Source organism: Pinus tabuliformis, chromosome 1_1 (assembly GCF_031772625.1).
Source record: "Pinus tabuliformis cultivar Carrire ecotype Pingquan chromosome 1_1, CPIR1, whole genome shotgun sequence".
NCBI classification, from domain to species: domain Eukaryota; kingdom Viridiplantae; phylum Streptophyta; class Pinopsida; order Pinales; family Pinaceae; genus Pinus; species Pinus tabuliformis.
In genome coordinates, this window is record NC_142297.1 from 955957641 (window position 1) to 955969821 (window position 12181).

The 12181-nt window shown below is 39.9% G+C and overlaps 2 protein-coding genes across 2 annotated transcripts in view; both read right to left on the reverse strand.

Annotated features, from left to right (window-relative positions):
- LOC149217662 (thiamine pyrophosphokinase 1-like) overlaps positions 1-12181 on the reverse strand; it is a 293604-nt gene that overhangs the window by 255801 nt on the left and 25622 nt on the right. The gene's annotated exons all lie outside the window — the stretch shown is intronic.
- On the reverse strand, positions 4403-7944 carry LOC149217664 (uncharacterized). The gene is made up of 2 exons (XM_089391395.1): positions 5414-7944; positions 4403-5303 (listed from the first exon to the last, which is right to left on the reverse strand). Exons 1-2 carry the CDS (start codon positions 7341-7343, stop codon positions 4708-4710), a joined length of 2526 nt encoding a protein of 841 aa, XP_089247521.1. The 5' UTR covers positions 7344-7944; the 3' UTR covers positions 4403-4707.

A 12181-nucleotide genomic window follows, 5' to 3' on the forward strand; every position in this document is an offset into this window, starting at 1 on the left:
GACAAATGTCCCTAGAAAAACCCAATGCGGGAAAACCGATGCAGCAGATTTGCGGGTTTATTATTATTACGCAGTAGCAAATTCTGAATACATCTCTGAATACCTCTCAGGTTATTCAGTTATAGAGAGAAATATTGGCAGAAATATTTATGAGATTACCTCACACAATCACTGAGAAAACTCTTGGTTGATCCAGACACTGGATGAGGTGCCTCTGGCAGGCCTTACGTTGCCTCTGCGCAGTCCTCACTCAGTGCCTGCGTCAACCTCTCTAGGCACTACGTCACCCAACCAGTTGATTGATTTGTTGCCCGAAGTCTCTGCTCTCAGCCTCCCGGTCTCACACCCTGGTTCTCGACTTCTGAAACTGACTTTGCCCAGCAAAATCTCGGACTCTCTCTCACCCTTTGCGCTGCCTCTGCGTGGCCCTGCGTCAGCCTCTACGTGAGAGCTGTTGGATCACTCTCTGCCTCTCTGTTGATGATTCTCCAACTAAGAAAATCTCTCTCTCTGGATGCTATCCCTGCCCCTCAACTACAAGAAATCTCCTCGATCAGAATTTCCTCCTGAGAACTTCTCACTTCAAAAATTCGATCTCTTGATCTCTCGGTGTGTTTTCCAAATGACCCTCAAGCTCCCTTAAATAATCTTCTCGTTGACATTCAACGGCCTAGATTAAAAGCTAATCAATGGCTAAGATCATTTTAGCTTGATCCTTGTCTTCTTCTAGAAGTTACACCCACAATTAGATTAATACCCATTAATATTTTTAATTTCCTAAGTTTAGACTTAGGATCCCATTAAAAAATATTAATTATTTTAATAAAATTGTTTCTGGGTGGAATTTCCCAAAATGCTTTCTGGGTTATTTGGAATACATGTGCCCAAGCCTCCCTGCAAAATTTGAGGCTTAAAGCACATCCGATGCTACCTCAAATCAACACAAGGAAGGGCTCGATGGAGTCCTGATGCAAGATGGGTAGGTGGTCTACTATGAGTTTAGAAAACTAAATGAACATGAGTGGAACTATGTTACTCATGATCTAGAGTTGGCAGCGATAATCCACGCAATAAAGATGTGGAGAAATTACCTCCTTGAAAGAAAAGTTGTATTGGTTACAGACCATGGAGGGCTAAAATACTTGTTTGATCAGCCTAAGCTAAATGCCAAAGAAGCAAGAGGGTTGGCCTTGATTAGTGAATTTGATTTTGAAATCAAATAAATCAAAGACAAGGAGAATAAGGTAGTTGATGCACTCAGCGAAAGGCTATAGATAGGTCATGTAGCAGTTGTAAGTTCTTGTGAATTTAACATTCAAGAACAGATTAAAGAGGTTGAGCAGCAAGGTGAACACTATTGGCTCATAAAAGAGCACTTACAGCAAGAGCCTAAAGGGGGCACTATGCAAGAATTGTTCTCTCATGGAGGAGGGACTACTAAAGCTCAAAACCAGGTGGTATATACCTCGTGTGAGCGACTTGAAGATGCTCATTTTGTATAAGCATCATAAAAGACCATATTTTGGTCATCCTAGTTATCAAAAGATGATAAAAGCTATAAAAAAAGACATGCTATTGGCTAGGCATGAAAAAGGAGGCGGTCGGGTACATAGCGAAGTGCTTAGAATGCCAGCAGGTAAAGGTGGAATGTAAGCACCTAACGAGATTACTACAACCAATCCTCATTCCAGAGTGGAAGTGGGAAGTCATCTCAATGGACTTCATTACTGGACTACCAAAGACAACTAGGCAACATGATGCCATAATGGTGGTGGTTGATAAGTTGAGCAAGGTGGCTCACTTTATTACTATTAAATCCACTAATAAGGCAAGTGACCTTGCCAAGATTTTTATAAAGGAGATTATGAGATTACATGGTGTACCCAAGAAGATAGTTTCGGATTGGGATGCTAATTTTACATCCAAGTTTTGGAAGACACTATTTGCTGGTTTGGGGATAGAATTAGCATTCAGTACATCATACCATCCTCAGACAAATGGGTAGACTAAAAGGGTAAACAGAGTGCTAGAAGGCATGTTAATAATGTATGTCATGCATCAGGCAAGGAGGTGGGAAGAATTTCTTCCTTTCTTGGAGTTTCACTATAACAATGGGTACCAAGGGTCATTAAATATGAGTCCATTTGAGGCTCTATATAGCAGGAAATGAAACACTCCTATAAGTTGGAATGATCCAATGAACAAGGTGCTTATCGGACCTAACATGTTGAAAGAGTTGGAACAGGAGACAATTACTATCAAGCAACAATTGAAAATGGCTCAAGACAAGCATAAAAGTTATGCAAACCAGCAGAGGATGCATAAGGAATTTCAAATGGGAGATCATGTGTATCTCTGCATTAGACCAACGAAAATTTCCTTAAGAATTAGGTCTTGTGCCAATTTGGCACCACAGTTTTGTGGGCCATTTCAAATCTTTGAAAAAGTGGGGCCTGTTGTCGCTCAGATTGTACAGGGACTGCGACAAAGACTCGGGTCGAGGGTTATCACTCTGATCCCGACCTCTCCGTTGTAGTTGTCTCCCAACAACAGGTTATGGGGGGTAGTCCGTATGGAAATGTGAAGGCGATGGATAAGTTGGTAACCAACTAGTCCGAGAGACACAATTGGGGGGCCTAGCTACTTGGTTAAATTTAGCAAGATCTTAACGATTAGATTCAAATATGAGACCAGTGTCTTATGGAGTCAAAACTCTTGCTTATCAAATTAAGAACAAGTAACCGAATGGACAACCGCTGCTTAAATGCTTCACTAACCTATATGCAATGCAAATCCTAAGACCTAGGTGTGATGCAAGGATCTTGGTTATTTTTAGTTATATGCCTAATCCAAGTATAACCTTCCCTTAACTGTTTTGAAGCTAAGCTCCAAGGTAGGTTGTGGGAAGGAGAGTAACAGGAAGCAAGCAAAGGCTTGATTAATGATAGCTTATGTTAGGCTCCTATCACCCGATGCCTTCGGCGCTCAGAGAAATGGGTAGACTAAAAGGGTAAATAGAGTGCTAGAAGGCATGTTAATAATGTATGTCATGCATCAACCAAGGAGGTGGGAAGAATTTCTTCCTTTCTTGGAGTTTCACTATAACAATGGGTACCAAGGGTCATTAAATATGAGTCCATTTGAGGCTCTATATAGTAGGAAATGAAACACTCCTATAAGTCGGAATGATCCAATGAACAAGGTGCTTATCGGACCTAACATGTTGAAAGAGTTGGAACAGGAGACAATTACTATCAAGCAACAATTGAAAATGGCTCAAGACAAGCATAAAAGTTATGCAAACCAGCAGAGGATGCATAAGGAATTTCAAATGGGAGATCATGTGTATCTCTGCATTAGACCAACAAAATTTTCCTTAAGAATTAGGTCTTGTGCCAATTTGGCACCACAGTTTTGTGGGCCATTTCAAATCTTTGAAAAAGTGGGGCCTGTTGTCGCTCAGATTATACAGGGACTGCGACAAAGACTCGGGTCGAGGGTTATCACTCTGATCCCGACCTCTCCGTTGTAGTTGTCTCCCAACAACAAGTTATGGGGGGTAGTCCCTATGAAAATGTGAAGGCGATGGATAAGTTGGTAACCAACTAGTTCGAGAGACACAATTGGGGTCCTAGCTACTTGGTTAAATTTAGCAAGATCTTAAGGATTAGATTCAAATATGAGACCAGTGTCTTATGGAGTCAAAACTCTTGCTTATCAAATTAAGACCAAGTAACCGAATGAACAACCGCTGCTTAAATGCTTCACTAACCTATATGCAATGCAAATCCTAAGACCTAGGTGTGATGCAAGGATCTTGGTTATTTTTAGTTATATGCCTAATCCAAGTATAACCTTCCCTTAACTGTTTTGAAGCTAAGCTCCAAGGTAGGTTGTGGGAAGGAGAGTAACAGGAAGCAAGCAAAGGCTTGATTAATGATAGCTTATGTTAGGCTCCTATCACCCGATGCCTTCGGCGCTGCAGAGACTGTGGCTCTGACGACTGCAAGGTCATCGTGTTAACCACCGAAGAGTTGCTAAACCCCTCAAGCTAGATGAAAAGGGTGGCACTAGAAGTCTATCAACCAAGCTTATGCTTGGAGGTAGGTTATTAATGCAACTAGCCTTAAAATGTTTATGCAAAGGATCTGAGTGAGTCTTAAGTTGAGATTGTTTAGTCGTTTAAGTACTTAAGTTATGATTAGATTCTTATGACAAGAGTACTTAATAATGAGATATTAAAACAATCTTACAACCAAGAATGTGCCAATTTACTTAGAGGCAATGTTAAACAATATACCAATCCACAAGATGCTTAACCCAATGTTTTTAAAACCGGAACCGGTGACCGAACCGGTCCACCTAGCTAACCGGTTTACCGACCGGAACCGGTCTAACCGGGACTGGTTTGGTCTAAACGAACCGGTTTTTAAAAAATACATTAAATAATTAATTTTTAATGAAAAAAAACTATTTTTAAGATGTAAAACCATGATTCCAAGCCAATAGAGACAAAATATGCAAAGTTTGCTCATTTATATACCATGCAAAGGTGAATATATCAAAATGGCACCGAGTGCAATACATATCATCGACAAAATAGCAAAATACATAGGAAATGAGGCTCTAAATGGCCTATAGAGTCCAAAAACCATGCTGCAAGCTATGAGGCCATTGGCCTACTACAAGTCTACAGTGTACACATGATCAATCATCAAGATCATCACCACTACTAGACACATGATCATCATCAGGAGCTACATAGACATCATCTGGTTCAGAGTCTGAGGATGCCTCTGCCTCATCTGCAACATCAGTATCAATGCCACCAATGACAATAGAAGTGGACCTAGTGGAAGCACGAGTTTGTCGACCTGCACGACTAGTGCCTTCCATTGGTTCCTTGCCTTTCCTTGATGCCGCTACTGATCCTGGTTCTGATGCCGCCACATAATCTGCCTCATCCTCCGCTAAAGCCATGTCGATATCAAAATCAGCCTCAAACACAGGATCTTCAGTCTCCTCCACCCATTCTGATGTTGGATCAATATCGTCCAACACAATGGGATCTAGATCAGGTGATTTGCTCATCATTTGGTTCCTCCTCAGTCGAAGGTTGTATTGCACAAAAACAAGATCATTTAACCGTTTTTGTTCCAAACGGTTTCTCTTCTTCGTGTGTATGCGCTCAAAAACAGACCAATTGCGCTCACAACCTGAAGCACTGCAAGTTTGACTGAGGACTCTAATTGCAAACCTTTGCAATTGAGGACACTGGCCACCAAATGACTCCCACCAATGTGCTGCAAAGAAAAAGACAATAATTAGTAACTTAGTTTATAATTTGAATTGTAAAGAACGTAAACAATTTTAGCTTGAAATGAAAAACAAAATGGAAATTGGAATTGCTTACCTGGTTGGTCCACATCTCTTGCCATCTTTGCCAAGTTTTTGCCAAAAGTACCACTTGCTTGATTGAAAATAGTAAGCTGTCTATGTATATCCAACTGGTCTACATGGTTAGGGACCATGCGCTCCAAGCAATCAATCAATCCAGCTCTGACCTCCCCATCATGCTGATCTCCTAGCCGATTTTTATAGTGATACCTTGGGTTCAAAAAATACCCGGCTGCATGTATAGGACGATGGAGTTGATTGTTCCATCTGTTATCAATGATCTCCCATATACGGCCATATTTAGCTAACCTGTCATTGTAAGCTGCCCGTATCTGCTCCTTTGCCTGATCCATAGCTTCATAAATGTAGCCCATGGCCAATCTTTCCCCATCCACCAACCTTAGCACCTTAACAAGGGGCTCGGTAATTTTCACAAGCTCTACAGACCTTTTCCAAAAATAAGTGTCTAACACTTTCTTTTTGGTGTCTTTTCCATCTGGTCTACGAGCCCACCGAGATTCAGACCATTCATCAGAGGAAAACATTTTCTGCAAGTTTCTATGTTGACCATTGAGACATTGCAACGTGAGGAAGTGAGTTGCAAATCTCGTAATTGCAGGCCTAACAAGCTCTTTGCCTCCAGTGTGTTTCCTCATTAGGCTCAATACCCATGAGTGGTTGTAAATGTATTTTGTAATGCACTTGGCATGCTCTACAGTGTTTTTTACCCACTCCACCTTGCCTATATCCTCAAGCATGAGGTCTATGCAATGTGCAGCACATGGAGTCCAAAATATGGTCTTATATTTGGCCTCAAGCATCTTTCCAGCAAGAACATAGTTTGAGGCATTATCAGTGATGACCTGCACAACATGCTGCTCCCCAACTTCCTGAATAATGTTATCCAAAAGCTCAAATAGAAGGCTTGCATCCTTTACCCTATCAGATGCATCAACTGATTTAAAAAACATGGTTCCTTGAGGGCAAGAAACAAGGAAATTAATGATAGTGCGGTTCTTTCCATCGGTCCATCCATCTGACATAATGGAACAACCTGTTTTGACCCATGACTCTCTAAACTCAGTCAAATACTCATCAATGGAAGATATCTCTTTTTGCAAAAGAGCTCCCCTCAAGTCATGCATACTAGGGCCTTTGAAGCCCTTTCCTGCAGCTATAACAGAGTCCCACATAGCTTGGTAATAAGGTGAGCGAGAAGCATTAAATGGGATATCTGAATCATACCACCATCTAGCAATGTATTGGTGAGAAGTTTCTTTGCATTGTTTTTTCCAATGCTGATCCAAAGTGGGTTGAGAACTTGGCTGGGAGGAAGTGGCTGTGGGATTAGATTTAGAAGAAGCAATGGTGGCAGAAGATGAGAAATAACTTTGGATGTTTTGTCTCTTTGGTCCTCTTGATGGTTGGCCAACTCCAACAGAAGGATGAACATAGTGAAAGGGGTCATTGGTGGAAGGGATAGAAGTGGAGTCTTGAATCTCATAATCATCATACCCACTCTCTTTCATGGCTTCTAATAATTCCCTCTTCCTTGCAATTTCATCTTGGATGGCCTTCTCCCTAGCCTTATCCTCATAAAATTTTTCAAGCTTGGCAATGTATTCTGCCCTAATAGGACCTAACAGTTCTTTTGGTGCATCACATGGCTTTACTTGGCCTCTTACCCCAGCCAAGTGTTGTTTCAACCTAAGAATACCCCCACCTCCAATAGATTTATGGCATAATTTGCATATCATTTTTCCATCAATTACATCACAATGAACCCATGCACTGTCCTTTCCTTTTGGAGCCATGTTTGCTTGAAATAATAACAATTTGCAAAGAAATCTGCCATTTAAAAAAAAAATTGCAGCTAAGGAACATGGAAAACCAATGATAAATGTAGGAAAAAAAATGCACATGCAAGCTAAAAAATTTGATAGCATAGAGCTAGAGAGTTCATAGGCTTAGCATAGCATAGATGATAGATCATTGAAATGAGAAGTTTATAGCACAAAAAAATTAATTCATGGACAGCAGACCCAAATGAGGAATTATCAAGTGCAAATCCTTACCTGGAAATGCAAAGTAGCTCCCTTAGCCTCCTCTTGATGATGGCAACTCCACTGACAGCTACACACTATCTCCAAAATAGCTCCAACTCCAACTCCAAGATGACTACTTCAGCAAAAACTCCACACTCTCCAAGCTCACAAACAAACTCACAAACACTCACAAACACTCCAAATCAGTTGTGTGAGACAAATGAGGGTGAGAGGGGTGTCTTATAGCAATTGTGAGGGTCTTTTTGGAGGGAAAATCCCTTTCCCTCACCCCCAAAAACCCTAAACCGCCCTCAGCTGCCATAAACCCGCCGCTTTTTACCTTTACCGGCGGCCTGTCCCTAAACCGGCCGGTTTAGGACGGAACCGGCCGGTTAGCAAAAAACCGGCCGGTTAGGACCTAAACCGGCCGGTTTTGACCGGTTAGGTCAAAAATCTGGGCAAATAGGGGTGCTGACCGGGTTTTTTCACCGGTTCTGACCGGTGAGCCTCCTAACCGGCCGGTTAGGCCGGTAACCGGTCAGACCGGAACGGTTTTGAATACTATGGCTTAACCAATGATAGAGATTAAAAGAAATTAGAGAACTTATTCACTTAACAATTAGCCAATGATTATCAACACAAGATGCCAATCACGAGTACTCAAGATATTCCAATGATAATTGTCAATAATCTTAGGCCAATAACTATTCAAGATAACCATGATTATGCTCTTTAGACAATGCCACTTATTTAAGAGATGCTTGATTAAGCTTAGATGTCAAAACAAGATAGATTCTCAAATGTTTTAGCTCATAGATTTCCCAATAATGCACAATTAGAACAAGATATTCAAAATGCCAATTATTTGCCAATCTTAACACAATTAGATATCAATAAACAATATGACTTAGATCACAAGATATCAATATGCCCAAAGAGACTTAAGGTATTCAACACCAAGTGATTTGAGATTAGAGTGTCTGAGTCTTATTATTAGAATTTCAATAAACTCACAACCACCAATGTGTTAGTACACATGAAATAATAAGAAACCAACTTGCTATGAAACCATGAAATAAGAATAACTATGATCTTTAAAGCATGAGCAAAGAGTGATCTTATGTTACTTATATCCCAATCACATTAAAATGAGCAATTTTAGGACAGCAGCAAAAAAATCACTTTAGATCTTAGAAATGACAAACATGTAAGAACCCAATATGATCAATGAGAGATTAAGTGACTTGCCAAGTGAAAATACAAGCTAACTAACCCTCTTATGATGTGTTATTCACTGTTATATCAGGTCTGAAAACACTTATGACAACAGTAAGGAAATAGTGAAAACAGTCAGCTATCTATGTTGGAGTGTTTGCCAAAATGTGCCAAAATTCTTAAATGCCAAAAACAAGCTTATTAAGTTCAAAATTTTGGATTCATTAGCCTTATGTGATAAAAACTTCGGATCTGATCCACGATTATGCAGAGATATTTCAGTCAACACAAGTAGATCTATGCTCAATTATCAATGCCCAACTTACCAAAACACTAGTAAAATTTTATTGTATTTAGACTGTTTAGATGTGATTTTTAGGGCACTTAAGCATGAATTGTATCACTATTATAAATGATTCAGAGAGTTGTAGCAAACAGTGAGGAAAAATGAGGGTTTAGAGATAAAACCCTAGGCCCAAGGCCTTGAAGATTCCTTGCCCAAGGTGCCAAAAATTTTCCAGTAGACTTGGCACCTGAAAACACCAAACTTGAGCCAATTTCCCCTGCAAACCCCACTAATATTCAGTCCAAAATAATAAATCAAAGATGGGTTAGGGTAAATTAGGGCCAAGGAGGGCTAGCATTGGGGTGAAAGAAGCCTAGAAGGCCTAGCGGCTAGGGAAAGAGGGCAAATGAAGGCTTAAAATGTCAAAGAAGAGGCCAAGAGGGAGAGTGGAGGGTCGCAGAAGAGGAAGAGGAGGGTCGAGGCTTAGGAGAAGGCCTAAAAGGCCCACAGCCAGCCCTTAGGGTTGTCATCTAGCCTCAAGGAGGGAGGCCGAGGCCCTAAGGGCTCACGGCTAGGCCAAAAAATGGCCTTAAGAGCCCACGGCAAGGGTTAAAGAAGAGGTCGAGGGCCTTAAGAGCTTACGGCCAGCCTCTAGGAGGCTTAAAGGGGTGACGCAGGGCCTCAAAAGGTTGACACTGAGGACAAGAAGGGTTGACGCTGAGGTTGGAGGAGAATGTTGGGCCTTATAGCCCTAAAAAAATTCGACACCCCTGCCAGAAAATAAATTTCCTTCAGATCTTCAATTTTCCTATGAATTCTTCAGTGGTTGGCGCTACAAAAAAATGTAGAGGCTAGATCTTACCCTCAAGGGCCTAGATCTAGCTCCAATCCAGCTATTTGTCTTTGATCTCACCTACACAAATGAATTTACAAATACCCAAATCCCCAATATATACAAAAACTTAAATTGATTTCAAAACCCCAGCTTCAAAACAAGAATTAAAAAATAATTTACAAAATTATATTACACAGTTTCTATTTACAAAATGTAAAAATATACAATGCTTAGAGAGATTTGAGAAATAATGTTTTAAAGGTTTTTTGATAGTGGCTAAATGTAATTTGAAAAATAAATGCAAGCTACAGCCTTAGCAAAATTAGAAAAACCATAACAATATTTGAAGTCCAAACAAGGTTAGTCTGTGCCCACAGTTTATGAACTTGAAGTCCAAGGGTTGGGGAACCTGCAAACACTATATAACTCTTCAAACATAAACCGTTAGAACAACAATGAATCGGATCATCTAAGATAAGCCCAAAACATATCAATAGAGTCTTCCTATCATCTACAATGAAATAATGATTTAATTTAAAATTTTAAACACAATATAGGAATGTTTGTACCTAGCACATACCACAAATCAGTAGAACATAGACACCATGAACTGCACCCCAAAGTCTTTATTATGATTATTCAAAAATATTCCCAACACGACCTTTTTTGCAGAATTACATTAGCCAAACATCAGATGGCTTGAGACACAAATGACCTCTAATTTATAGATAAATCCTCCAAGTGGAAAATAACTGCTAGTTGGCTTTATCCCCGTCAAAATAATCTCGGTCGTCAATAAATCCTTGATCAGCTTTTAATCTCTGTAGTTGAAAATATTCATTTTTGAGGAATTTTCAAATTTCTCATTAGACCCATTTTTATTAGCTCAAAAATAATTATTATTATTTTTTCTACCCTCTAATAGTTTTAGCCATGGTGTCTGATTGCGAGGGACCATGCACTAAATTATTTTCTACATAAGATTTTACATAATTCAACCCTCAAAGGAGGAATACACATTCATTATAAACCCTCAAAATACATACCCAATTCTGCGACACAATATGATCTAGTAGACCAAGCGATTTGTAATAAAATAATTTAGCCAATTAGCTTAAATTATTCTCAAATCACTTTTACATAAGACTCGACTAAAACACTAAGACTCACCTAAGATTTTGACGAAAATTTCCACCCTAGCTTTGGGGTGAGGCTAGAGGAAAAAACTTTGCCGATCATCTATGTTTAGAAACACAACTGAATCAGTGAGATGAAAAACCTCCTAGGATGAAATTCATCCAAAATAATAGGGGTACCTAGGTTATTACAATACATGGTCTTACTAGCATCATTTACATTACAAATTTGAAGATGGGTTTACAATGACACAATAGTTGATGGTTGATGATCTCAATCTTTGAAGAAAAATATGGTACCACTGCTTCCTTGGAACTTTGACAAAATATGTGCAACAGGGCCAATGGCCTACAGATTGGCATTACCTCCCACAGTGAATGCTCATGATGTTTTCCATATCTCTTTACTTAAAAAGTATGTACGTGAGGTTAACCATGTTGTTGATTGGTCTGTTATACAGGTGGAATTCTAGGGATAATTCTACCTAGAGCCACTGTGCATTCTAGATTGGAGGCAAATCACGCTCTGAAATTGAGTCATAGAGCATGTCAAGGTGCAATGGAGGCACTTTAGACTAGATGAGGCCACATGGGAGATGGCTGATCAATGAGGGTGTCATACCCATTTTAGTTTGTTGAGTAAGCAGTTGTAAATGTAATCATGAATAGAGTTGTCTATGTATAAAGCTCCCTATAAATTGTGTTTGTTCAGATGTAGAACACCGAGAATGGTGTTCCTCTAAAGGGGTGGGGTCTATAACAACCCCTTTCTCACCCTCTTTTAAATATTGTTTTGTACACTACTGTGTAAACTGATGTAAATTAATAAGAGTTGTAAAAGATGACTGGACTAAGGGTGGACACAGATTCAAAGTCTGTGGAGTGGAAGTTGTGGGAAGCTTGCTTGAGGAAATAGATGAGCCTTAAAATCTCCATTAATGAGCACCTATCCCCCCATGTCGCATTTAAAGAGCAGGTTGAACTTGCATAAGGTGCCTTGCTAACTAAAGGCACAAATGGTCAAGGAAATTAAGGCTGCGTATGGAACCTTCATGTGCAAAAGAACAAAGGTACAATCAAATTAAAGGTTGTGTATGGGTGTCGAGGAAGAGGATGAGTCGTCCCACTACCAAGGCAGAGGTGGCTCTAATCAACACGCCATGACACTGTATGCTAGAAAAGAGGGGAGCTCTCAATGTAGTGTAGAAATATGGAGATAGAATTGCAACTGCTCAAGAAATTTAATCTAAAATCAACAGACGCAATT

Coding starts and splice junctions, on each gene's coding strand:
- LOC149217664 (XM_089391395.1), bottom strand. CDS start 7,343: ATGCTATCAAATTTTTTAGCTTGCATGTGCATTTTTTTTCCTACATTT. Junction 5,304..5,413: donor AAGAGATGTGGACCAACCAG/GTAAGCAATTCC, acceptor TTTTCTTTGCAG/CACATTGGTGGGAGTCATTT.